Source organism: Bubalus bubalis, chromosome 16 (genome assembly GCF_019923935.1).
Source record: "Bubalus bubalis isolate 160015118507 breed Murrah chromosome 16, NDDB_SH_1, whole genome shotgun sequence".
NCBI classification, from domain to species: Eukaryota; Metazoa; Chordata; class Mammalia; order Artiodactyla; family Bovidae; genus Bubalus; species Bubalus bubalis.
This window is the reverse complement of record NC_059172.1, coordinates 61144043-61171500: the sequence shown is the minus strand read 5'-3', so window position 1 is coordinate 61171500 and position 27458 is coordinate 61144043. Positions and strand designations below refer to the sequence as shown.

Sequence of the window (27458 nt, the reverse complement as noted above, 5' to 3'; positions counted from 1 at the left end):
AAATACTTTTCTGTTAAACACAGTTTTGTTGCTCTGATAAGACCACATCTCACTTTAACCATAGCATCACGTATGTGTACTGTAGTGCTCATTTCAGGCACATATATTACTTCTAGTATTTCATATAAACACATTTTCGATGTAGTCAGAGTAAACAGATTCATTCCACTCCAATGACTGTGTTTTCCTATGCATCAATGTAACACTGTAATGTGTGCACTTGAATGTTCTGTACATACAGCACAGGTTACAGTGATAACTATATAAACTGAAAAAAGCAGTTAAATTGAAGTGCTTATTATTTTCATTATGATATATTTTTCTCATTTAAGAAAATAACCATAAACAAAGCTTCAAATTTAAAACTAAAATATACTATTGATGCAGAATCAAATGAAGATGCAAAAGTTGGAGGAACTGGTAGAAACAGTAAAGGAAAACAGAGACTGGAAGAAAATATTCCATGAATTTTACAACAAATGGCAGTGCAACTTGCTAAAACAGAGCAAGGCAAAATTTTGCCTGGGTGTTCTTTGGAAGGAATGATGATAAGCTGAAACTCCAGTACTTTGGCCATCTCATGCAAAGAGTTGACTCATTGGAAAAGACTCTGATGCTGGGAGGGGTTGGGGCCAGGAGGAGAAGGGGACGACAGGATGAGATGGCTGGATGGCATCACCGACTCAATGGACGTGAGTACGAGTGAACTCCAGGAGTTGGTGATGGACAGGGAGGCCTGGCGTGCTGCAATTCATGGGGTCACAAAGAGTCGGACACGACTGAGCAACTGAACTGAGCTCATGGAAAAGACTCTGATGCTGGGAAAGACAAGGCAGGAGAAGGGAATGACAGAGGATGAGATGGTTGGATGACATCACTGATGCGATGGACATGAGTTTGACTAAGCTCTGAGAGTTGGTGATGGACAGGGGAGCTTGGCGTGCTGCAGTCCATGGGGTCACAGAGTCAGATACAACTGAGCAACTCAACTGAACTGAACTGAGCTTGTAAATTTAGCTAGTGATAAAATGACTTGAAACAACAAGGGCCTCCTGTATAGCACAGAGAACTCTACTTAATATTCTGTGATAACCTATATGTGAAAAGAATGGATATTTGTATATATATAACTGATCACTTTGTTGTACACCTGAAACTAATGCAACATTGTAAATTAACTATAATATAAAATAAACATTAAATTTAAAAAAGCACTTCTGGAAAACTAGTATGACATATATCTCTGTGTACTCTAATTCTTGATATGAAATTAATTACAATCCTCATTTTAATGTTTATCAAAGTACTCTAAGATATTCAACTCTTAACTAAATAATCTGTTTCTTTATTTTTTGTTTATTTGATTTCCAAGGAATATAACTCTTAAACTTGAAGCCTATGATAATCACAAAACTTATTTGTATGGAAAATTGGGTTTGTTCACTTCATCACAGAGTATTTTCATATGGTAAATTTTGTTTTGATAGTCTTCAGAAATATTTGTTATAAGAAGTCATAAATTACAAAAAATATACATTTGTCAGAAAAAAAAATGAATTTTTTTTTTACTGTAAATGAATTCACCAACCATGATGGTAATTTGTGGAGATAACCAATCCCTCTGAAAATGAACTTAACAGCCTTGGGATAACTAACCCTCAATTGTATATTGCATATGTTCTCTTATTAAACAAGAAGTATTTTTCCTGGTCTGCCTTACAGCTGCAAAAAATAAAAATCCTCAGATAGGTTTTCACCAAAAAAAAAAAAAAATCATTATATGTTTTCTCTGTGTGTACATTTTGATATCAAATTTATGCTTGTTTTTAAAAAATTAATCAGGATACTTATCTATCCTTTTTTATTGACCAAAAGAGCTTGATTATCAAAAAGGATTATGTGTAATTTGAAGGGTACCTAGAATTTAGCCATAAACTTTATGTGCCTAATTGTGACCTTTTAAATAGGAAATTTTTAATAACCTTTCAAATTTCTTCTACAACTATTTGTATGTTCAGAGTCTCTACTTCTTGGTAAATTTTAGTAACTTATACTTTCTAGAAAATCAATACCACTAATGTTTCTAAAGAAAAAGGGTAATTTTCCCTCTCCATATCCACAAGTTTCTCTGTCTCTCTGTGCCCAAGTAACCAATGTTAAGAGTTTGGTTTGTATTCTTCCTCCCTTACATTATAATATACACACTTGATACAGATCAAACTGCGTTCCCCACAATTCATATGTTGAAGCCCTAGTCCCCAGTGTAACTGCATTTGGAGATAGGACTCACCTTTAAATAGGTCATAAGGGTGGAGCCCTACCCTTAATCCACTATGACTAGTGTTCCTCTAAGAAAAGGAAAGACATCAGGGATAAGCATACAGAGAGGAAAGGCCATGTGAGGGCAGTAAGAAGACTGCTAAGCAAGGAGAGAGGGCTCAGGAGAAACCAAATCTACTAACACTTTGATCTTGGACTTCCAGCCTCCAAAACTGTAATTTCTGCTTTTTAAGTCACACAGCCTGTGGTATTTTGTTATGGAAGCCCTAGTAAACTAATATAATACTCAAATAAGAGGCTACATTTCCATTTTTATAAAATGGGTTCATGCCATAGATTTTAACACTTAGCTTTTTATCCCTTAAAACTAGATCGTGGCCATCTCTGAGGTATCTAGCTCTACTTCTTTTTAATAGCTGCATAGTACTCCATACTATGGCTCAACTGTAAGTTATACAACCATTCTTCAGATGATGCCCATTCCAGTATGCAAGTACATACAGTACTTACACATGCAAACATACATACTGTTGATATGACATCTGTAAGGAATTAAAAAGTGGGCTGCCTGGGTCAAAGGGATGAATATCTTAGCATAACTACAGTGCCTCAGATTACCTGCTAAAAAACACTCACAAAAGCAATGATGGAGCCTACCTTTCCATTTTCTTACCAAAAGTGTCTTACACAGATCTCTGAATTTTGTCAACCTTAAGGGTGGAAATTTCTACTCTGATGGTGTGATTTCCATTCCACTATTAGGGAGATTAAGCAACACATATTTTTACGTTTATTAATAATTTGAACCTTTTCTTCCATAAATTACCTATTCATATTTGTTACCCTTTTTCTGTTACTATGTTCTCTCTTTCTTTGGAAAAAAATCTAAAAATCAACTCCTTGTCTGTCAAACACACTGCAGGTATTTTCTCCCAGTATAATATTATCTTTGTTTATGGTACTGTTTACCATACAGAATTTGACATTTATACGCAGTCAAATTTGTCAATCATTTCCTTTATGTATTCAGAGCTTCCTGATAATATTTAAGTATTCTTGTGAATTTTCTTCCAACACTTTTATTGTTCTACTTTTTGCATATAAGGCTTTAATCCAAATGGAATGTATCTCTGAAGTACGAGGCAAGAATCTAACTTTGTCTCATTCCACATAGCCAGTTTTGCTAGCACTATTATTTAATAAACTGTCTGCCCCACTAAACTAAAATGTGACTGATCAAATGGTAAATTCTCTTTTATTCCTGGGTCTACTTCTGGACTCTTTTTCATTCCACTGAGCTTATGTCAAAAACATAGTTTTAATTATAAAATTCTCCAACTAGTATTTTTCAAATCTTTACTGGCAAGTCTCATATTTTTTGATGTAAGCTCTAGAGTAATTCATTTGTCCAATTCAAAAAATATATAACAAGAAACTGATTGGAAATGTATTAAGTTTATATGTTATTTTGGAATGAGTTGACAACTTTTTGAGATTGTCTTCTAATCCATGATAGCCTCCCTTCCCTTTAAGCCCTCAATAAGTTTTATGCTTTCCTTTACATATATTCTTCCTATTAAATTTATCTTTAAGAATTTAATAGATTATGTTGCCACTGTAAATAAGATACCTTTATATTTTATAACTGATTGTTGCTAGAGAAGAAATCTGATTTTTATAGATTTATACTGTACCTAGACAACTTAGTAAATTTCTTACTAATTATAAAAGTTTTAGTAGTCTTTTGGTTTTTTAGGTATCCAATCACATCATTTACAAGTAAATTCTTCTCTTTAATATTCATACTTATTTTCTCTTCTTTGCATCAGCAATAACACCTAAAACAATGTTAACAAATATTAATGCCAGTGTGCATTCCTGACTTAAAACTGATTTTAATGGAAATAAATGGGGCTTTTTTTTTTTTTTTAATGGTTTCATATATTTAAGATTATTTCTTCTGGGCAGATTCCTAGAAGTTGAAATCTTGGTTTAAAAATACAAACATTTTAAGAGTTTTTATATATTTTGCCAAATTATTTCCAAAAGAATTTTTTATCCTCTTTTTAAAAATTCTTTTGTTGTTGGTATAATGATGCTTAGTAATAAAGAAAACTTAGAAGTAAAAAACACATATTTAAAAGATGAAAGGAGCATATAACCAAAGACAAACATAAGAGAGAAGGTAAAAACCTTTATGAAGTTTCAGAATAACTAAAATGCAAAGAAAGTAGAAGACTCCAAAAAGAACTAAGGCTACAAAGTATGATCCTCAGGTTATATTTAGGGGAAGAAGAAACCATTAAAAAAAAAAAAAAGCCCCATTTATTTCCATTAAAATCAGTTTTAAGTCAGGAATGTGCACAGACATTAATATTTGTTAACATGGTTTTAGGTGTTATTGCGGATGCAAAGAAGAGAAACTAAGTATGAAGGAAGGGAATATTGACTGAAAGATATTAAAGAGATGAGAAGAGAACCTAGCAACAGTGAGTTAGTTGTCTTCTGCTCTGAATATCCTAGGTACAAAGAAAACTTACAAACACAGTGGATTGAGCACTTAAAGGACCAATGTCAACCTGAAAAGACATTTCAGTGTGCTCCTAGAGCACCCTCCAATCTAGCCCTATCCTAGGCTAACAGTACCATCACTGACAAGCTACAAGTAAACATGATTATCAAATTTGCATTCAACATGAAGTAGAAAGGAGAGTTAACTCACTGCAAAATGTTATCAAGTAAAATCTAACAAAGATCAATGTTAACTGTAAAAAGTCAAGTGTAAGACAGGAAAGCAGCCATCTACACTGAGTATGATGTGGGATTTTCATTTACATCAAGCTCAGTAAGTTACCTGTGTAATAACAGCCTTTGGCTGTACTAACAGAAACCTGAAACTGAGGCCAAAGGAGTGAATAATCCTCCCGTATGAATCTGAATTGGTTCAGAATTGGTTCAGGCTATATCTAGAATACTTTGTTGTTTTCAACACCATACTGTAATAAAAAGGACTGTGGAAGAAATGGAATATATCCACAGAAGATCACTGAAGATAAGAAGATCTAACATTATTTCATTTTAAAAAAAGTAAAGATGGTGGTAAGACGTAGGGGACATAATAACAGAGACTGGAAAGAATTTCAAAGACCAATTTCAAAGAATTAGACTTCTATACAGCTCCACATAGTAGAAACAGCATCAGTAAAGCAGATATTACAGCGCAATATATTTTGAACATATTTTTTAAACAACTGCCCTAAAGATTTAATTTCCAAAAAGGGCATTTTGGCAAGAGTATTTAATACAGAAAAGAGACACAATTTTGAAAAAAAACAAACAAAAACTTGACAGTACTCAGAGCTGTGCAGAGGTAGGACAGACTCTCAAAAGGTGCTCAGGCTTGTTGTGACCAGTTGATGGGAGTGTTACAGAGGAGAGTCAAGCCTCAGAGATATCTGCATTGATTATCTTTCTAGTTCCTTCCAATCCTTGGACTCTTTGTTACATTATCTCCCTAAGTAAACGAACAAGAAGAAAACTACCTTGGATTTTTGCAGTTCATCCAAGTCTTGAAATGTTTTATTCTCTGCTATCAGAACTAGAATGAATTCTTTGCTTTATATTATTTATATATAAATAAAGAATGTCTATATGTATACTACTGAGTCACTTTGCTGTACAGCAGAGATTGGCACAACACTGTAAATGAACTATAATAAAAAATAATAAAGTCTTTATATATAAATAAATTATGTGACTTCCAGGAAGGCTTACAAACAATAGCAGCATTTCTTTTTTTCATTTTTTCCACAGCAAGAGTGCTTAATTTGACTATTCAATAAGACAACTGAGAAAAGCAAAAAGAAGATAAGTCAAATAGACTAAAATGACAGTATTATAATAAAAAGAGAAGAAATTTTACTTTTAATAGTGTGACAGCCAAAAAATCATTCAAGCAACAGAAACTGGTTGTTTCAAGGGTGAATATATAAAGATCTAACCAGTAGGCTGAATTGGAATGAAATTCATGTCCTACGTTAAACTCAGTTTGTTTATATCAACTAGGTTGATGGGGATTTTCCCACTGAAATACATAAAACAGCACTTAGTTCATTTCTGCTTTTCCTATAATTAACCAAAAGTCCCAAAATATGATGTCCCTAGAAGACCCATGAGAGAAATGCATCCCAAAATCCAACTATATATTACAAACAAAGAATATGGGGTACCACTGATGACCTTACCTGTCAACACTAGGCAGAGAAGGAAAGCAAAACAGAGCAAGAAACAGAAAGGTAACTACTTTTTCCTCAAGACATAATTTACTCACCTCCATCCTCCACTCACTCAGAATGGCAGCATTTTTGTCCACTTTTTAAAATAATATTTATTTTCAAATACCATATCAACTTTTCCAAAATACAAAGGCATGGTCTTGGGAATACACACCTAGAAGTTGTTTCTGGACCACTTCCAGTACCAGTCTGATCTTGGCAAAAACTTCAGATGGTGATGGATGTTCCAAGTCAGTCATCACAGATTCAAAACGAATGATGGTGATGTTAGGTTGGCTTTCTATCACAGCAAGAAGGGATGGGCAAGATGCCAGAGGCTTAAGGATATACTTCAGCAGCATCTGACCTGAAAGTTATATCAACACTCATAAAGAAAAAATCACTTGAAGACACTTGAGAAAAAACAAAAGATCTTTGAGCCTAACAACAAAAAAACATGTACCATGACATTACACAACACCCATATGCACTGCAAGTTTTCCCACTGAAGTTTCCCAGATTGTCTACAGATTTTTATTTAAATTATTAAAAAATAAAAAACACCAGCAGCTAGTTTGAGGAAAAAGAGAGAAAAGAAAAAAAGGAAAGGATCTAAGCCCTTAATGAAAAGGGTAATATTTATAACAATTCTACTTAATGAATCATGAAGCCAAACTTTATAATCCATCATCAATATCATTCAGAGAATATTTGCTAATTTTTCCTGTCAGTCCTTTAACATTGGACTTTCTGAAAATGTCATGTAAATGAAACAAAGTAGGATGGCTTACCAAATGACTTAAGCTTGGTATGTAGCTCTCCAAGAAGAGAAAATGCCAAGAGGACAGAACTGATTGGTGGCACGGGGTTCTTCTCTTCTTTCTGAGATTGTTCAGTGCATAAATGAAGCTCTGTTTGCAGGCAGGATTCCAAGTTGCTGATATCTATGGAGAAGGGAAAAAATATCAGCTGTCTCAGCAATACAAGATGTTCCCATTTCTATTCCTGAGAGTCCACGGTCTACCAAGAGTCCTAAAAACGTGGTTTTAGCACAAAACACTTCTAACACAAGCAAGTACGAATTACTGCATACAAGTCCTTGGCATCACTTTAAAACAAGAAATTACTTCTTTTGGTATGCTCAAAGAATCAAACTGAGTGCAAAAGATGATGTACCTACAATAACTGCATATTAAATATGTGTTGAGAACAGATAAACAACAAAGTCCTACTGTACAGCAGAGGGAACTATATGTAATATCCTATGATAAATCATAACAGAAAAGAAAATTTTAAAATGTGTGTGTGTGTATATATATATATACATATATATATAAAACTGCATCACTTTGCTGTACAGAGGAAATTAACATACCACTGTAAATCAACTATACCTCAACAACAAAAAATATATTGAATGACTGAATGAAGGCAAAGAATAAAAAGTGAGATCCTAGTTTCAGTTAAGGCCTCGTCTTCTATATTCCCTCTTATGAAGGAAAGAGAACAGCCTGCCAAACAAGTTTAACAAGAAGGGTGTGTTACAACAAAGAATTGCCATCTTCTCTTAATTTTATAACCTGCTTGGAAATAGAATCAAAAACTTCTGGATGACTTCCTTGAAAATACATATGGGGTGTGTGTGAGGGGGCAGAGTGTCTACGTACATACATACATATACACTGTATTTGAAGGCCAAAGTGGATAAGGGGAAGGAAGAAAGGGGAGACTGAGGTTTCCTCTGAAACAGACCAAATTTCAAGATTAAATGTTGGAAAATATACCAGATTTAATGGCATGTCTTTCAATATACCCTCAGAGATTATACTTTGTATAAACAAGATATCAAAGAGGGTTCACACCCAGAGGTGGGCAGAGGGGCTGAGAGCCAAGTAGTATAAATAAAAGCCAGGGCCAGAGTTACCCCATTTCTCATGATTCTGTCACCGATTTTCCCCAAGGACTGAAAAAATTGGGTCAAACTCCTATCCCATTGATCCCCTGTCTTCCTTAGCAAGAAAGAGAAAGGTCGAACAGTTTCTTTAAGCTTTTTAGAAAAGATAAACTGCTGGGATGAGGGCTCTGGGAATGAGCACACTCTACAATGGAGTGGAACTGTGGGCTTAAAGTGCTTCCACCTCGTCTAGCACACCCTCACCTCACGGACCCCTCCCAGTCATCTCCCCCTTTCTCTGCTCCTTCCTAGCGAAAGGGACAGAAACAGAAGTGTGAAGGAAGTAACAAGCATTTTGGTCCCAACAGCATATCGGCTTAAATGAGAACTCAATACAGAATTGGGAGATTAATAAATGAAGCCTTCTTCTCTCCCAATATAAAATATTTGGAATACATTCAGAAGCCAAACTGGCTCAGGCAGATTAAGCAAAGCAGTTCACTGAGGTCAGCATCACCTTTTGATGGTGGGAACTTCCATACAATCAGCTTCTGCCACTCCTCTCCAAGGTGATAAAGTATGTTCTGTTTCTGTATTGTCAGCTCCATGCTGAGAGATTTCAATATTTTTAAGTCAAAGCATTTTCTGGATTTTAATAACTTCAAGCATTTCTGGGCCTGGCAGTGAAATGGAATCACTGTTAAACATTTCATCTGTACTCTAGGCAATTCGAACATATCTGTATAACAGTAAGGAATACATGTGACACAGAATTTACTTAAAACAAGGGTAGCATTCCTTGTTCATGCTTTAGAGAAAGTGTTTAATACCTCTTCTAGATGCTGAGCAGCAGAAATATACTTCTTTCCTGCCAATGCACAATTATATTCCTCAATAGCAGTAGAAAACTGAAAAGATAAGTATAGTTATTAGGTATTTTATCTGATACATCTTATTATTTCAAGTCTGTCTGCTTGCTTGTTTTTAAAATATGAAAAAAATAGCACATAGTCAAGGGATACTCATTAAATGATAAGACCAACTGGGGAAAAAAAAAAAAACAAACACATCTTTCTCACCACCAAAGCGCTAGTTTGGTTTGAATTTACTGACCTCCTGTAGCTGTCTAAGCAAACAGAGGACTATTGAGTCTCTTTCCAGCTGTTGCTTCAAGTCTGTAAATTCAGCAGTTGATACATGAAGATCCCGGCGGACCTAATTCACAATATCAAAGACAAGTACTTTTTAGCTATACTATACCTAAGAAATAAAACACTCATTATAATCAATAAGCCTTATTAGCTGAATATAACTCATGATTAAATTTAAATGCTGGTTAAGAATGGAATAAAAATCATAGAATGTAGTAGGAAGAGACCTGAAGTGGTCCCAATGGCCCAAATCCTTGTCTTATGCAGAAACACCCATTGTCATCAACATAGTATCCTCTTGTCAGCAACGAGTCTTAGTTTAAGCAGTTACCTCACATCAGAGAACTCACCCACCTGGATTACTAGAAGGGTGTCCCCATGGCCAAGCAATAATTCACTCTAGAGTTGAACAGTTCTAACCAACAGGAAGGTTTTCTTAGGTTAAGTGAGGATCCACCTCCTATTCTGTCCTACCTTTTCAGGGACTTCACACTATCAATTACTTCCTCTTTTCTCTATCTTTTACCTCTTACCAATTCATTCTTCATTCATGAATTACATACTGATTCAACATCTACTAGAGGATGGCTCCTCCCATCAGATTTAAATATGTTAAAAGTTCCCCTGTCTTTAAGAAAAAAATACCAATCAAATCCTTGTTGCCATGTCTAAAGCGTGTATCACCAGTACTTAACCATTCATCAGTACACTGTTCTTCTCCTTCCCTGAGATCTATGACACCAATTTCTACTTATTTTTCTCCTGGTTCTTTGGCCACTTCTTTTCATTTTCTTTTGGGACCTTCATTTTCTGTCTGATCACTTCACACATACTGAGAATCCTTTCTCCCTGGCTCTCTTATTACTCTGAACCAATGGTTCTCAAAAAATCAAACATTTTTTGCTCACCCCCATCCAGGGACATTTGGCAATGTCTAGAGACATTTTGGCTTGTCACAAATCAGCAAGTTCTACTGGCATCTAGTGAGTAGAGCCAGGGATACTCAACATCTAAACATCTTACAATGTACGGGAGCGCCCCCCACAACAAAGAATAATATCCAGCCCCAATCTAGGCATTCAACAGTGCCTAGATTGAAAAACCCTGCTCTATATTCTCTCTCCATTCTCATAGTTTCAATTTCTAAGTGTGGCTCTCTCAAGTCCACACCATTTTCCTAAAATCCAAGTATGTATATGGAGGGGGTGATGTGCAAACTATCCTCTAAAATCCACTCTCTCATAGGAACAGCATGTGGCTACCCAACTACACTATCTGTTTTCACTGTCCCTCTCAGTCAGTTGTGACCATGTGACTAAGATCCCACCAGTGAATATAAGCAGAAGTGATGTCTACCATTTCCAAATCTGGGTCTTAAGAAAATAGATGCATCTTCTCTATGCCCTCTATTTTCTCTGAACCTCCAGATATCACTGGACATGGGGAGAGACCAACTGCAACCACAAAAACAACAAAATTCTAACGCAGTATTTTTCAAACTATAACATGCATATATACATATTGCTTGGTGAATCTTATTAAAATGCAGCCTCAAATTCAGTAGGCCTGAGATGGGGTCTGAGATACTCCGTGCCTACCAAACCACCAAATGCTGCCAGTTCCACTGCTCTACAGACTGTTGGAAGACCATTTTTTAGGATTTTCTCACACTTCAGCACCATCTTGCAAGTGAAGCAATGGACTGTCTTTTGTTCTGAACTATCTTTTCAAAAATGTTTGTGTAGTAAACAAACATTTGAAAAACAGAAATAGTATTTCCCTTCATGACAAAAATCCAGCATGCTTACTACCCATTAGAAGATGTTTACGCTGTCTAAGCTCAGGAGTTTTCTTCTATCATGCAGCCTACCACACTGCCCTGTAGAAACTGGGGCTCAGGGTGCTGTGCAAAAACATTCATCCACTGGCTACTATTGTAGGGAACAGACTATCCACCACAGTTCTTCACTCAGAATGCACTAGAACACCCAGGCCCTGGGTTGTAGAATCAGCCTGCTAGCCTGGAGACCATGATTAAAAAAATATGTATCTTGTTTGAGCCATTGCATTTCAAGTTTCTGGCCCTGCCCCATCTTTCTTTACCATAGTCTAGCCTCCATCTTCATACAAGCCAACTGTGCAGCTTCATTTGGATCTCATACAGGCAGCCCATATTTAAACTCAACCAAAACCTCCTCCTCCTCAAGATTCCCTATTTCAATGGATGGCACATCAATAACCTAGTTCCACAGTTACCGGCGACTCCTCCATCTTTGACTCCTCACATCAGCAACTCCCAAAGATCCTCTATCTTTTCCAAGTCCCCAGGATCGATCCCCTTTTCTCTATGCCTATTGCCACTGACTGTGGTGAAGGTCGCAGCCTGTCTTGCCTGATTACTTTAACTGCCTCCTGATGCTTCAGCTGCCTTCTCATTTCCCAGTCTCTTTTCCCTCAAGTCTTTTCTTCAAACTGCAAGCAGAATGGGATTCCTGAAATTCAAATCTGACATCACTCCCCTACTTAAAACTCCTCTACGGCTTCTACAGGGCAATCAAGAAAATCCTTACTACTTAAACTGATACACATGGTTCTGGCTTACCTTTTTAATCTCATCTCATGACCCCTCCCACCACCTTCTATCAACATCTGTCACATGGAATATTGCAGCTTTCCAAAAGTGGTATCTCTCCACTACCTCCATGTTTCCACCATGCTGTCCCCTGTGCCTGCCTAAACATTTCTCCTTCTTCTTTTGCTTAATTACCTATCACTTCAGACTTTGGTTTGGACCCCAATTCGTACAGGAAGACATCTTTAGCAACATCTCCTCTCTTTAACTGAATTATTCCTATTTAATGTGTATCACATTATTTTATTCCTCTATAGCAGGCATGAGAGTCACATTTTGAAATAAAAAACTAGTTCACCAACTACCATAGTATCTGGCAACTTACAGATGCTCAGTAAATATATCAAATGACTGAATAAACCCTTTAGACCACCTATTGAATCGAATTCCCCCTCTCTAGCCATACATTTGAATCTTTCTCTCAAATGATAAGACTCCAAATATTGAAAGTGTTTCTCACAGCTAAATACCCCCAGTTTCTTCACTGTTCTTCAGACGGTATGGTGGTCAGGTCTGGACCCTCTCATCAAGACCAGTCATCTTTAAAAATACAACAATCAGAACTGAATAAATCTTGTCCAGTCATAATCTGGCCAGGAAAACGTACATAGTCCATTACTCTCTTGTTCCAGATACTTCATTTCTAATAACACAGTCTAATAATTGCACTACTGACTTATTTGTCTGACAAATACCCTTTGAATATATTATTTGAACTGTGCCAGAGTTGCAGAGTAATGGATTTATTTTTATTAAAACCTCTAACCAGAATGACAGGTAAACTCATTATTAAATAGATTTTCCAAATAGCTAGTGGTTTCCCCACTTGCAATTCAAGTTTTATACAGAACTTTTAAAAACACATCTGTTCCCTTTCCTTCTTTAGGAACTGTCACACAGAGAAGAGACTTGATGTCTTTCCTTTAGGACCTTGAGAATATCTCAACATCTTTATTTTGGATATCAATGCACCCTGAGTGAAAATTTAGAAATAGATGTACAAGACACCTATTCAGTTTAAACCTCTAATATCAGCTTGATTTTTTTCAACTGCTTATTTTTCCTAAAAGAAACTGTAAGGGAAAAATCCTGGTGAGGTAATATACATGAAAAGCAACTTTAAATTATGAAGTGGATATTCCTGTTTCAACACTGGCTTACTCCTTTGTGATGACAGTACTCTGGCAAACATGGTGAACATTCTTAAAAACTGCCCGACTCTCCATGAGAAGTACAGTAAGCACTAGCCCCACAAAGTGTACGGTGACACAGTACAAGACGGGCAGAGATTCCCTGCGTGTCCAAGGAAAGTGGCTTTATGACACGAAGTAGAGTGGTTGTGACTGGCAAGCCAAGTCAATTTTCCACAAGAAAGCCAAAAGACAAAGATTGTACTGAAGCTTTAATACGTTGAGGCCAGCTGCAGATATAAGAGAATGCATGCTGTTAAGAGATACAAGCATTTTAAAGTAGGAGATGATAAGAGACAAGGCCAAATGATTCACTTATATGCTTTATCTGTTTTTATTATGAAGACATTAAAATCTTGAGGCTTTATTTTTAATTTATAAAGTGAACTAAGATGCAAGATATTATTAGTATAGCTTAAAATTTTTTACCATAAAAAAGAAATTGTTTATGGTTTTGGAAAACATTTGTATTTTAAAACTGGAAGTTACCTTAAGGTCATCTAATTCAACTTCGATTCACCAATAAGGAAAGTGAGGTCTTTAAAAGCTGTATTAAGGACTTCCCTGGTGGTGGCTTCCCTGGTGGACTTCCCTGCAGTGGCTAAGAGGGCCAATGCAGGGGGCCAGGGTTCAATCCTTGGTCAGGAAACTAGATCCCACATGCCATAATTAAGACCTGGTGCAGTCAAAAAAATAATTTTTCTTTTTTAAAAAAAATGAAGATAAAAAAAAAAATTGTAAACTGAGTTGTCCTTGGAATCAGGAAGCTGAACTTTCTCCCTACAAACCCATCCCACATAACAAACTGTTCTTACCTCACTCTCTATCCTAGATTTCAGCAAGCCAATGTCATCAGATAGCTTATCCACTTGGGTAACCAGGTCCTGTGCGCTCTGCATGCTAGGCAGGAATTCGCTGTACTTCTTGCTGATCATACTGCACACCTCGCCCTATTATACAAGAGAAAAGTTACAATGAGATGAGTAGGGAACTCTTAAAATACATAGCTCGTTTTCTGTTAGGTATCTTCCAAGTCAGGGCCTTTTTGCCCAGTTACTCATACCCATTCACTTTCCCTTCCAAGCCAATGGGTTTCTCTGAAAAAAAATTTCTCCTACCGTTAAGAGTCCCATAACACAAGGGTACAAGAAGACAATGATCAACAAATGCCAACTGTGTCCAAGAATTGTACAAACATTGAAAAAGAGAAAGGCAGAGCCAGAAATTCTCATTTTTGAATCAAATCAGTTCAGACTATAGTCACTAATTTTAATCATATATCTTATAGGAAAAAAAGTAAATGAATAAATTAAGACCATAATCTGTATACCTCAACTGATTTATGAATTTCTATTTTCTTGCTTATGAAATTGCAAGACCTAATCTTAAATAATTCAGGCTTTCCAGGTGGCACTAGTGGTAAAGGATCCTCCTGCCAATGCAGGAGACACAAGAGACGCAGGTTCGATCCCTGGGTTGGGAAGGTCCCCTAGAGTGGGAAATGGCAACCTGCTCTAGTATTCTCATCTGGAGAATTCCCTAGACAAAGGAGCCAGCAGGCTACAGTCCATGGGGCTATGGAGTTGGACACAACAGAGTGTCTGAGCACACACAATCTTAAAACCCTAAGTTGATCTGAGTTCCATTATTTCCTTTAACGCAAAATAATTTAATAAATTATTGAATATTTTTCACTGAATTAGTCAATGTTTGGGAGACAAGAATAAACGATGCTTGCATGCATGCTCAGTTGCTCAGTCATGTCTGACTCTTTTGAACCCCACAGAGCGTAGACCACCAGGCTCTTCTGTCCATAGGATTTTTCTGGCAAGAATACTGGAGTGAGTTGCCATTTTGTCCTCTCGGGGAGCTTCACAATCCAGGGATCGAACCCACGTTTCCTGTGTCTCCTGCACTGCAGGCAGATTCTTTACCACTGAACCAAAGAAATTATGCTTGTCCCAAATAAATTCCTTTTAGGTAGGAAAGATAGTATATACTTAAGTAATCAGAATACAGAAATACCATATAACAAGAGTTCAGGTACTCCAGAAGCACAGCTGAGAGACAGAGCACCTCTGCCTGAGGGTAAATGGGGATATTTTTCATACACGAAACTACATTTGAGATGGAACTTGAAGAATGAGGAGAAATACTAACAGGTAAAAGATGGAGAGATGGCAACATAAATAAAATCTGGGAACTAGGGGGAAAGTGGGTCTGCTTGGAGAATAGAAAGTAATTCTCATCTGTCTGGATGGGAAAATAAACTGGAGAAAGGCAAGTTAGTTCCAGAACCGGGAGGAGCCTGTAGCTTAACAGTCGGTCTTCTTTCCATCATATAAAAAAGCAATGAAAAATCCTAAAGCCATATTCCAGGAGATGCCAGTGACATGAATACTTAACACTTAGGAAATCATTTTAGTAAAATAAAACCATTTTTGTGCATTTACGGTTCAGTGCCAAACTTGCTGTCTTAAATCCACAGGGTATACATCTTTTTAAGATGTTTAAGAAAGCAACAAAGATGTGGCAAATAACAAATGTAAGGTAATGACATTAGTACAAAGTGAAACTGCGTGTGGTTAGGTGTCTTGTTTTTGTATCAATTGCAAGACAGCAAGGTCCAAAGAAGTGCTATTCACGTGTTTTATAACACTCGGCGTAGTCTCAAAGGCCTGGGGGTGAAGAGAGTTGAGTTTAATAAAATACTGATATACGTTTTTAATGACAAAAATTCAGGGAGAACGGTACAATCCTCCCAAAGCTATCACATTCATCCACGAATCATACAGAGGAGGAAACTACACACCGAAGAGGGGTGGGGTGACCCTGCCCTCATTTCTATCCAGCTGCTATCCCCCGCTCCCTAAACGCCTCGGGCTTCCAGTTCCAAATTTCCTGCTCTGCCGGTCTGCACCGCCTTCCCCTCGTCCCCCTATCCCATACCTCCCCAGCCTAACCCCACTCCCAATACTGCCCCAGCCACCGCCTCTTCCCACCGTCCCAGCCTCCTCGGCTCCGCAGTCCCAGTCCCAGTCTGGACTCCCCTCTAAGCCCCCTTCTCATCCCACATACTTGCACCCACTCTCGTTCCTCCCTCCGTCCCTTTACAGTCAGCCGCCCGCTGCTCCGGCTTCACCTTGATTTCTTCCACCCGCTGGGTCAGGCGACTGATCCGAGTTCCCAGATCCTCCTTCTCCAGCCTCCCGGAGTGTGCCAGGACTTCCGTCACGAACGAGGCCATCGCCACCACAAGAACCAAAACTGACAGGGTCACTCGCAGCCAGCGCGGCAGCTCCCGTCCCGCCGGCAGCCTTGGCGCGCGGCCTGCCGGGAAACGAAGTCTCGCGGGGCCCAGATCTCCTCACGAAAAGCGATGGCTGCACTACAGCTCCCAGCAGGCACCGCGGCTATCCTGGCGGGGATTTTCCACGGTGTCCCGTAGTTGGCAAACTGTGCGTAGACGCGTTTACTAGCTCCTTTTAAAATAGTTGGTCTTTTCCCGCCGGTTTTTCACTGGAAGTGAAATGGTCTTATTTAATAACCAGTCCCGAGTGAACCTTTCTCAATTGCAAAACGCTTTCCTGTGAAATTTATGTAGCCTGAAGACCCAAGGAGCGCATCTTGATCTTTTTTCTTTAAGTATTCATTCTCATGGACTGCAGTGACCATCAGAATTTATGTGAATGGTACCCTCTGCAGTTGTTCAAGGACGTGGCATCACCTCATAAATAAAAGTATGCCCATAATCGCACTCCTTTCATATTGCATAGTTTATATGTATGTATATTTATTTATTTATGTGTGTGTGTGTCAGTGTGTGCATGCTAAATCGCTTCAGCCCTGTCGGACTCTTTGCGACCCTATGGACCGTACCCCACCAGGCTCCTCTGTCCATGGAATTCTCCAGACAAGAATACCGAAGTGGGTTGCCATGCCCTCCAGGGACTCTTCCTGACCCAGGGATGGAACCTGAATCCCCTGTCTCTCCCGCACTGGCAAGCGGGTTCTTCACCACTAGCGCCACCTAGGAAGGCCTATACGTATGTGTAACATTTATTAAATATACATTTATATTATTTATATTACCTAAGTAGAAAAGGCAGACGAACCAGAGATCAAATTGCCAACATCCGCTGGATCATGGAAAAAGCAAGAGAGTTCCAGAAAAACATCTATTTCTGCTTTATTGACTATGCCAAAGCCTTTGACTGTGTGGATCACAATAAACTGTGGAAAATTCTGAAAGGGATGGGAATACCAGAACACCTGACCTGCCTCTTGAGAAATTTGTATGCAGGTCAGGAAGCAACAGTTAGAACTGGACATGGAACAACAGACTGTTTCCAAATAGGAAAAGGAGTACATCGAGGCTGTATATTGTCACCCTGCTTATTTAAATTCTATGCAGAGTACATCATGAGAAACACTGGGCTGGAAAAAGCACAAGCTGGAATCAAGATTGCTGGGAGAAATATCAATAACCTCAGATATGCAGATGACACCACCCTTGTGGCAGAAAGTGAAGAACTAAAGAACTTCTTGATGAAATTGGAAGAGGAGAGTGAAAAAGGTGGCTTAAAACTCAACATTCAGAAAACGAAGATCATGGCATCTGGTCCCATCACTTCATGGCAAATAGATGGGGAAACAGTGGAAACAGTGTCAGACTTTATTTTAGGGGGCTCCAAAATCACTGCAGATGGTGACTGCTGCCATGAAATTAAAAGACGTTTACTCCTTGGAAGGAAAGTTATGACCAATCTAGACAGCATATTAAAAAGCAGAAACATTACTTTGTCAACAAAGGTCTGTCTAGTCAAGGCTATGGTTTTTCCATTAGTCATGTATGGATGTGAGAGTTGGACTATAAAGAAAGCTGAGTGCAGAAGAATTGGTGCTTTTGAACTGTGGTGTTGGAGAAGACTCTTGGGAGTCCCAAGGAGACTGCAAGGAGATCCAACCAGTCCATCCTAAAGGAGATTGGTCCTGGGTGTTCATTGGAAGGACTGATGTTGAAGCTGAAACTCCAATACTTTGGCCACCTGATGTGAAGAGCTGACTCATTTGAAAAGACCCTGATGCTGGGAAAGATTGAGGGCAGGAGGAGAAGGGGACAACAGAGGATGAGATGATTGGATGGCATCACTGACTCAGTGGACATTAGTTTGGGTAGACTCCGGGAATTGGTGATGGACAGGGAGGCCTGGCGTGCTGCAGTTCATGGGGTCACAAGGAGTCGGACGTGACTGAGCGACTGAACTGAACTGAAGTATAAATAACATTAGTACTGAATGGAGTGGAACATGATCCTTAGCACTTTCTGTCAGAGGTTACAAATCAATTTTATCAAAACTTTAAAAAATTTGTTTCACTTTTCAAGTGTGTTACACACTAAAAGATGTTCACAATATGCTACGGGCGTACGTGCCTGCATGCTGTCACTTCAGTCATTCCCGACTCTTTGCCAGCCCGTGGACTGTAACCTGCCTGGCTCCTCTGTCTATGGGGATTCTCCAGGTAAGAATGCTGGAGTGGGTTGCCATTTCTTTCTCCAGGGAATCTTCTTGACCCACGGATCTGGGCACAGGGTTAATTATAAAGCTTTATAAGCTATAAAGCTCTAAAAAAAAAAAAAATGAACATACATGTAAACTTTGTTGAAACAAAAATAAGGTCCTTATTGGGAAAAGTCTAGAAGAGTAATTAATTTGGGAGGTGTTCTCAGAACAAGTACACAGCGTCAAGTATGAAATGACCTAATTAAAATTACCAGCACTCGGCTGCCACATAAAAAGTTGATGAGAGCAGCGTCTCCCACTTGTAATTGCAAAGTGCTACCGTGTGAATATGTGTGACCCGCCTACTCTAGTTTGTGACTAACTGCAAAGATTCCTGATATTCTCATTTCTGCTCATGCTTATAAACTTAGAGTATTAAAAATAATAAATAGATACAAATATACAAATAGATACAAATATAGAGATAAAGTATGTACACCAAATTAACTTTTAGTGATGAATTGATGGTATTTATTCTCTTCTTTCACCTGATTTTTTTATTTTTCTAAAATAAACATATATTGCATTGATTAAAATGCTTTTTAAAAAAATTTTAAAGGTACATTGTGAGGATAGACCCCAAGTGGATGCTGACCTGAAGGTCCTTGTCGTTTTTAAGTGTCCGTGAAACAATCTGCTTGTACTAGTGAGGCAGGGGAATCTTCCTGTGACATAAGCAAAGGAAATGAATTTGGGGTTGAGACAAGAAGCCATAATATCTTGAGAAGTGCCTCTCTCTAGAAGATTAACCAAGTTTTGTTTGGTGGACCTGTCAGCCTCTCCTTGAAATCTAAATATTTATACTAACAAACGCCCAGTGAGGAAAGGAGGACCTGCAGATGAAATTCCTGAAAACTCGTAACAATATTTCTTGAGCAACTACTATATGACAGACACTGCTAGGCTGGGAATCCTAAATATGTGAATAAATAATCTCAGGAAAATATGGTCATTACTATCTTGGAGGTAGTTAAGAGATTGATCCAGATGTTGTGGGACCTAAATCTTACACAATTGTCAGGAGGGGGAGGACTCTTTAAGGAAAAGAATGTAAAATAAAAAATACAAAACCAAGTGCAGCCCTTGGAAGGGATCTGTACAAGTAATGGCCCTGGAAGCTTAATCTACCTCTAAGGAAGATACAAAGGGCAGAAGAAGTACTGGAGGAGTATCCAGTCTCAGACGGAGAAGGCAGTGGCACCCCACTCCAGTACTCTTGCCTGGAAAATCCCATGGACGGAGGAGCCTGGAAGGGTGAAGTCCACGGGGTTGCTGAGGGTCGGACGCAACTGAGCAACTTCACTTTCACTTTTCACTTTCATGCATTGGAGAAGGAAATGGCAACCCACTCCAGTGTTGTTGCCTGGAGAATCCCAGGGACGGGGGAGCCTGGTGGGCTGCCGTCTATGGGGTTGCACAGAGTTGGACACGACTGAAGCGACTTAGCAGCAGCAACAACCCAGTCTCAGATTGAATCAGGGAGGTTTCACAGTAAGAAGGAATCTGAACTAAGAATGCAAAGAGTTATCAGGTTGAAGTTCTGGAATCTTCTTCTAAGAAACTAAACTATAGAAGTTCCACCTCTCCCTGAGCACTGGATAAGCCTAAGACTGTTCAGCAAATTTCCAACAAAAGACAAGGAAGAGTCAGACAGGAAGAACAGGAAAGAGCATGGGGAATGGAATGGGATTGCTACGCACAGACAATGTACCCAAGTGCAAGTGAACACTTGAGTTAAGAAAAAGAAATAAACAGCTCTCAGATTAGAAAAATTAATATTGTTAAAATGGCCATACTACCCAAAGCAATCTATAGACTTAATGAGATCTCTTTCCAATTACCCATGAAATTTTTTCACAGAACTAGAACAAATAATGCTCAAGTTTATATGGAACAATAAAAGACCCAGAATCGCCAAAGCAATACTGATAAAAAAGAGAAAAACTGGAAGCATAACCCTCCCAGACCTCAGACAGTACTACAGAGCTACAGTAATCAAAACAGCATGATACTGGCACAAAAACAGACATATGGATTAATGGAACAAAATAGAGAGCCCATAAATAAACCCACACACCTACCATCAATAAATCTTTGACAAAGAAGGCGAGAATATACAACATGGCAGGCGGCAGGGGGGTGGTATATCTCTTCAGCAAGTGATGTTGTGAAAGCTGGACTGCCATGTAAATCAATGCAGTTCGAACACTCCATCATACCATATACAAAAATAAACTCAAAATGGCTTAAAGACTTAAGTGTAAAACATGATGCCAAACAATTTCTAGATGAAACATAGGCAAAACATTCTCTGACATAAATCATAACAAAGTCTTTTTAGGTCAGTCTCCCAAAGCAATAGAAACAAAAGCAAAAATATGCAAATGGGACCTAATCAAACTTATAAGTTTTTGCACAGCAAAGTAAACCATAAGCAAAATGAAAAGACAACCTACAAACTGAGAGAAAATATTTGCAAATGATGCAACCAACAGGGGCTAATTTTAAAAAATATACAGACAACTCATACAACTCAATAACAAAAAAATCACACAACCCTATCAAAAAAATTGGCAGAAGACATAGACATTTCTCCAAAGAAGGCATACAGATGGCCAAAAAGCAGGTCAAAAGATGCTCAAAATTACTAATTATTAGAGAAATGCGAATAAAAAGTAGTGCAATGAGGTTTGACCTCATACCACTTAAAATGGCCATGATCAAAAAGGCTACAAATAAGAAATCCAGGAGAGGGTGTGGAGAAAAGGGAACCCTTCTGTACTCTTGATGGGAATGTAAATTGATGCAGCCACTATGGAAAACAGTATGGAAATTTCTTAAAAAACTAAAAATAGAGTTACCATATGATCTACCAATCCCTTTCCTAGGCATGAGTGAGTGAGTGAGTGAAGTTGCCCAGTTGTGTCTGACTCTTTGGGACCCCATGGACTGTAGCCTACCAGGCTCCTCTGTCCATGAGATTTTTCAGGCAAGAGTACTGAAGTGTGGTGCCATTTCCTTCTCAGGAGATCTTCCCGACCCAGGGATTGAACCCAGGTCTCGGATTGAACCTGGGTCTCCCATATTGCAGGTGAATGCTTTACCCTCTAAGCCACCAGGGAAGCCCCAAGGCATATATCTGGAGAAAACGAATTTGAAAATATACATGCACCTCAATGTTGACAGCAGCACTATTTACAATAACCAAGACATGGAAGCAACCTAAACGTCTATTGACAGATGAATGGATTAAAAAAGATGTGGTATATATACAATGGGACATTACTCAGCCATAAAAAGGAATGAAATAATGACATTTGCAGCAGTACAAATGGACCTATCAGAGAAAGACAAATATATAGTATCACTTATATGTGAAATCTAAAAAAAAAATGATACGAATAAATTTATTGACAAGATAGAAATAGACTCACAGACAGAAAACAAACGTAGGTTACCAAAGGGGAAAGGGGGAGAGGGATAAATTAGAAGTTTGGGTTTAGCAGATTCACATTACTACATACAAAACAGATAAATAACAAGGTCCTACTGTATAGCCCAGAGAACTGTATTTAATATCTTACAATAAATAAGAATCTGAAAAAGAATTTATATGTGTGTGTGTATATATATATATATTTATATAACTGAATCACTTTGCTGTACACCAGAAACTAACACAGCATTGTAAATCAACTATGCTTCAATAAAAAATAAATTTTAAAAAATTTTTAAAGAAATTAGGGGACTTCCCTGGTGGTCCAGTGGCTAAGACTCCATGCCCCTAATGCAGGAGGCCAGAGTTTGATCCCTGGTCAGGGAACTAGATCACACATGCCACAACTAAGACCTGGTACAGCCGGATATTTATTTTAAATTTTTTTTAAAGAAATTAACAAATGAATGGGTTCTGTTTTCCCTTACCTGACCTCTTTTATAATTCACACTTATCCTGGTTTGTATATCTCCTAACTCACAGATTTTCACAAGAAAGGGCTCTGAAGAAAAGCCAAAGAAGTAAGGAACAGTGTCTGAAAGAACTCCTCCTGACCGAACATGTCTCACACACATGTGGCATGCCTGGATTCAGGAAGCAAAGTGTCAAACACAAATCTGGATGGATATAGTACAAGCAGACCGAGTTTCCAGGGAAGCATAATATTTTGCCATCGCTTTGATTGGAACATGTGGTTGCTATAAAAGCAGCAGAAGGAGACTGCAATTTAAAAGAGCATCCCATTTGTTTCAAGGCAGGATTAAAGGAGGGACGGGGAGCTGTGGCTGCAGGTATGGATGAAACAAGATTGCTATCAGTGAATTTCTGAAGCTGAGTGAGAGTACACGAGATTTCTTTATGCCATCTGCTCTATTTTTATATGTTTGAAATTTTCCATAATAAACCATGAAAGGAAAGGAGACATTCCAGAAGATTCTGCTCACCTCTGTCCACACCTACAAGACTGACAAGTTAATAGGGCTGCTTAAGCGTTGAGGTGTCATTCAGGTTAAGTCAAGGTACTGTTTTTTCAGATGCTTCCCCCTTACTATCCCACGCCCCCTTTTCACTTTTTAGTGTACTACAGGGCACTCAGATTAAAATGTAAATAGAGGAATACGTTGGTCAACACGTATGTCTTCAATGTAATAAATCCCAGTTTTCTTTCGTATTTTGCCATAAAAATGAGCCCACAGCGGCGTGCTGTGTCACCAGTGCGCAGGCGCAGCGCAGGAAGCGTCTCTGTGCAGGCGGAAGACCGCACAGGAAACATCAGAGTCCCAGTCGCGGGCTCAGAACTTGGATCTCTTGCTTACCAGCTGGGGGACCTTGGCAAGCTCCCTAACCTGTATCTCACAGCGCGGGTGTGAACATTAAATAAGGAGAAAGAATCTGGCCAAACGTCTGGTTTTTAACCACACTCAGTAAATGCGAATTATTTCCCTTCCTGTCGGAACCTGCCTCTTGTAACCGCAGCAACAAATAGGAATGAAAGCTGGTGTGACTACCATCTATTTATAGCTGCTGTCAGCCGCAGACGGAGGTGGAAGCGCTTACCTCCTGCTACATTCCGGGTCTGAATGAACTCCTTGGATAGGAGATTTTTTTTTTTTTCTTTCTGCCTACCAAATCACTAAATGATTAAATCTGTAAAATGTATAAAATGTTGGGCTGGCCAAAAAGTTCATTTGGGCTTTTCCATTATATGTTATGGAAAGCCCCGAACGAGTTTTTTGGCCAACTCAATACATAGGCACAAATAAAGAAAAAACTATCCATGCTCTTTCCACTAAAAATAACCATGGTTAATACGTTGTGGTATATTATATATATATATATATACACACACATATATATGTATATATATATATACACACACACACATACATATTAATACATATAGATACAGATATATGCACTTGTTTGTGAACGTGAAGCTATATATTGTTTGGTCACTGTTTTTGTCACTTAACATATCAAAAACATTTTTCACGTCCTTAAATTTTCTTCTACATCAATTTAAAACAGCTGCCTAAACTGTACATAATAATACACAATGATCAACACTAGTTCAAAGGATATTTTCATACATCTTTGTATATATTCACAATAAATTAAGGTCATTTCTTGGAGGTAGGATGTTGGGACAAAGTATGCATATATTTCCTGGAGAAGGACATGGCAACCCACTCCAGTATTCTTTCCTGGAGAATCTCATGGACAGAGGAGCTTGACAAGTGACGGTCCAGAAGATCCCACAGAGTCAGACATGATTCAAGCGACTGAGCACGCATGCACCTGTGTATATATTTTAAAGTGTAAAAGGCTTCCCTGGTGACTCAGAGGTAAAGAATCTGCCTGCCAATGCAGGAGATGCAGGAGACATGGGTTCCATCCCTGGCTCAGGAAGATCCCCTGGAGAAGGAAATGACAACCCAGTCCAGTATTCTTGCCTGGAAAATCCCATGGATAGAGGAGCCTGATGGGCTACAGTCCATGTGGTCACAAAGCGTTGGACACAACTGAGCAACTAACCAAAAACAACAACAAAAAGTGTAAAACATGATGTCATGTTACCCTCCAGAAAGATTACATTAAGTGTGTATTCCCAGAACATCATTCTTGTCTTCTTGGACCTGGGGAGTAATTTTTCGAATGTACTCATCAAATATGTATTGATGGTTTACTATCTGACTATTTTGCCTCTCATGGGCCCCTCCCCCAGGATCCACCCCCACATCCAATCTTGGGCACACCCCCTAAACCCAAACATTGCCAAGTTCCTGGCACCAGCTGCCTAGAAAACTGAAACAGGAACCCTCTCCAAACGTGAAAGACCTTCTGCTCAACTTCCCAAAAGTCCTGCCTGACGCAGTCACTGAGCTGCCTCTCCTCCTTTGCTTTCTGCCTTTATTCTCTGGTGGGAACAACCATGTCCTGGAGTTCCCACGGGAAAATCCAGCTAGGGGGACTGCTCCTTTCTCTCCTTGGCTGCATCTGCTTATGCGTCACCACTATCCTCCCCCAGTGGAAGACTCTCAGTCTGGAGCTGAACGAAATGGAGACCTGGACCATGGGGCTTTGGGAGGTCTGCGTGGATCAGGAGGAAGTCGCCACCGTGTGCAAAGCCTTTGAGTCCTTCCTATCTCTGCCCCAGGAGCTCCAGGCGTCCCGCATCCTCATGGTGGCCTCCCATGGGCTCGGACTCATGGGGCTTCTGCTCTCTGGCTTTGGGGCTGAATGCTTCCAGTTTCATAGGATCAGACGGGTGCTTAAAAGGAGGTTTTGCCTCCTGGGAGGGACTTTGGAGGCATCAGCTGCGGCCACTACCCTCCTTCCCGTCTCCTGGGTGGCCTACGCCACAATCCAAGACTTCTGGGATGACAGCATCCCTGAGATTGTGCCTCGGTGGGAGTTTGGAGATGCCCTCTACCTGGGTTGGGCTTCTGGTGTTTTCCTGGCCCTTGGTGGGTTACTCCTCATCTTCTCAGCCTGCCTGGGAAAAGAAGATGTGACTTCTCCCCACATGGCTGTTCCTACAACAGCCCCACCATCCTGTGCTCCAGCAAGGTATCTGATGGCTCGTTCTACCTAATGCCAAGACCTAGGACCCTGCTCATCTAGGACAAGCTTCTGCCAAGGAATCTCTGGGACAGAGGAATGTCAGTAGAATCCTTTTTATTCCTTACCCTCTTCACTCTGTATTTGTTTGCCTCATTTTAGGGGTGGTGGTCACTGTCCTGTTTGTTCAGGAATTTGACTGTCTTAGTGATGTGATGATCCTAATTTCAGAACGAAAAATCAAAGCAGTTTCTAAAAGCATATTTATCTGATTTAGATTTTATTTACATAACATGCTTTTAAACTTATGAGTTATATACTTGATTCTTCTGTTACCAAGGAAAACATTACAAAATTGCATCCATCATAGAAAAACTAGTCTACTCTACATGTAGATAGAAAAGTTTCAGAATATACCTTGGCAATTGAAAATGAAATATTGGCCTAGAATAACACCTCAGGATAGGAACCCTCCTTGCCTTCATTTTCAGCTTCAGGTGCATGATTTGAAAGGGAGTGTCACAATATATCTTTGCTGTTTTGTAGATTCTTAATATTCCAAAGGGAAGACATATTCTTATTTCTGCTATGTTAGGAGGCTGTATGTGGTCTGTCTCCCCAACATGAAGGTAAGAAATGGTGTGAGTGAGTGATAGGGTGACCAACAATCCTGGTTTGTCCAGAACAGGGCACTTTCAGCACTGACCCTAGGAAGATCCCTGGCGTGGCTGTGCCCAAGGACTGCCCAACATGGGCATATACCTGGAAAGAATTGTCAGCTTCCTGGAAATACCTTTTACTATCTGACTCACATCATAAATCCCTTACATTTTAATCCAAATGTCAGATGGCCTACGTAGGCTGTAGCTACCAATCAAGTCCCTTTCACAACAATGACCCCAGTTCCTTTGCTTGTCCCCCTTTCCTGACCATCCGCCCCAAATCTTCCCTAGGAATTTCTGCAGGTCCTCAAGAGGAAGCCTCCTGCTTGCTCGTAAACCTGCTCATCAGCTGAAATTACCCTGCAAACTCGCGCTCTTCCTTCCACTACCATCTGCCTCCCACTCCCCTAATCGGCTGAGAGTCACCACTGACCCCATCGACAATTCCCACAGGAGAACAACTAAGGGTGATGGTTCCAATGTCCTCAGATAGATCGCTTCTCAAGTTCAAAGGCACCTTTGCTCGCAGGACCCAGGGGGCCCTCCCTCCACACCCTGGTGGTGCACTTTGCCCTGACGCTGTGCTGCTTGTGTTCAGATGCTTCTCCTTCTCCATTGAAGAGCCCTGGCCTAGCCCTGGCATCTTGAGGTACCCATTGCTCAAGCAAGAAGATGCACATACCAACACAAGAATAAACCATTTGCCAGCATAGCCCATATCAGTTCCCTTCATTTTTTCTGAGGAAATGAGTCT

The 27458-nt window shown here is 39.3% G+C and overlaps 2 protein-coding genes across 2 annotated transcripts in view; one reads left to right on the top strand and one right to left on the bottom strand.

Annotated features, from left to right (window-relative positions):
* The window catches only part of ZW10 (zw10 kinetochore protein), a 36567-nt gene extending 19808 nt beyond the window's left edge, over window positions 1-16759 (bottom strand). The window contains exons 1-7 of the mRNA XM_045162997.1: window positions 16564-16759; window positions 14237-14371; window positions 9562-9663; window positions 9279-9356; window positions 8966-9125; window positions 7346-7498; window positions 6730-6921 (exon numbers count right to left, since the gene is read on the bottom strand). Coding sequence (XP_045018932.1) covers window positions 6730-6921; window positions 7346-7498; window positions 8966-9125; window positions 9279-9356; window positions 9562-9663; window positions 14237-14371; window positions 16564-16668 — 925 coding nt within the window. The 5' untranslated portion in view covers window positions 16669-16759. The remainder of the gene's footprint in view (window positions 1-6729; window positions 6922-7345; window positions 7499-8965; window positions 9126-9278; window positions 9357-9561; window positions 9664-14236; window positions 14372-16563) is intronic.
* An 8654-nt stretch (window positions 16760-25413) lies between these two features.
* Window positions 25414-26076, top strand: CLDN25 (claudin 25). Its single transcript, XM_006080911.4, has one exon. The coding sequence runs from the start codon at window positions 25414-25416 to the stop codon at window positions 26074-26076; it is 663 nt and encodes a 220-aa protein (XP_006080973.3).
* The last annotated feature ends 1382 nt before the right edge of the window (window positions 26077-27458 follow it).

What these genes read in the sequence shown, in the direction of transcription:
- CLDN25 (XM_006080911.4), top strand. Translation starts at nt 25,414, where the DNA reads ATGTCCTGGAGTTCCCACGGGAAAATCCAGCTAGGGGGACTGCTCCTT.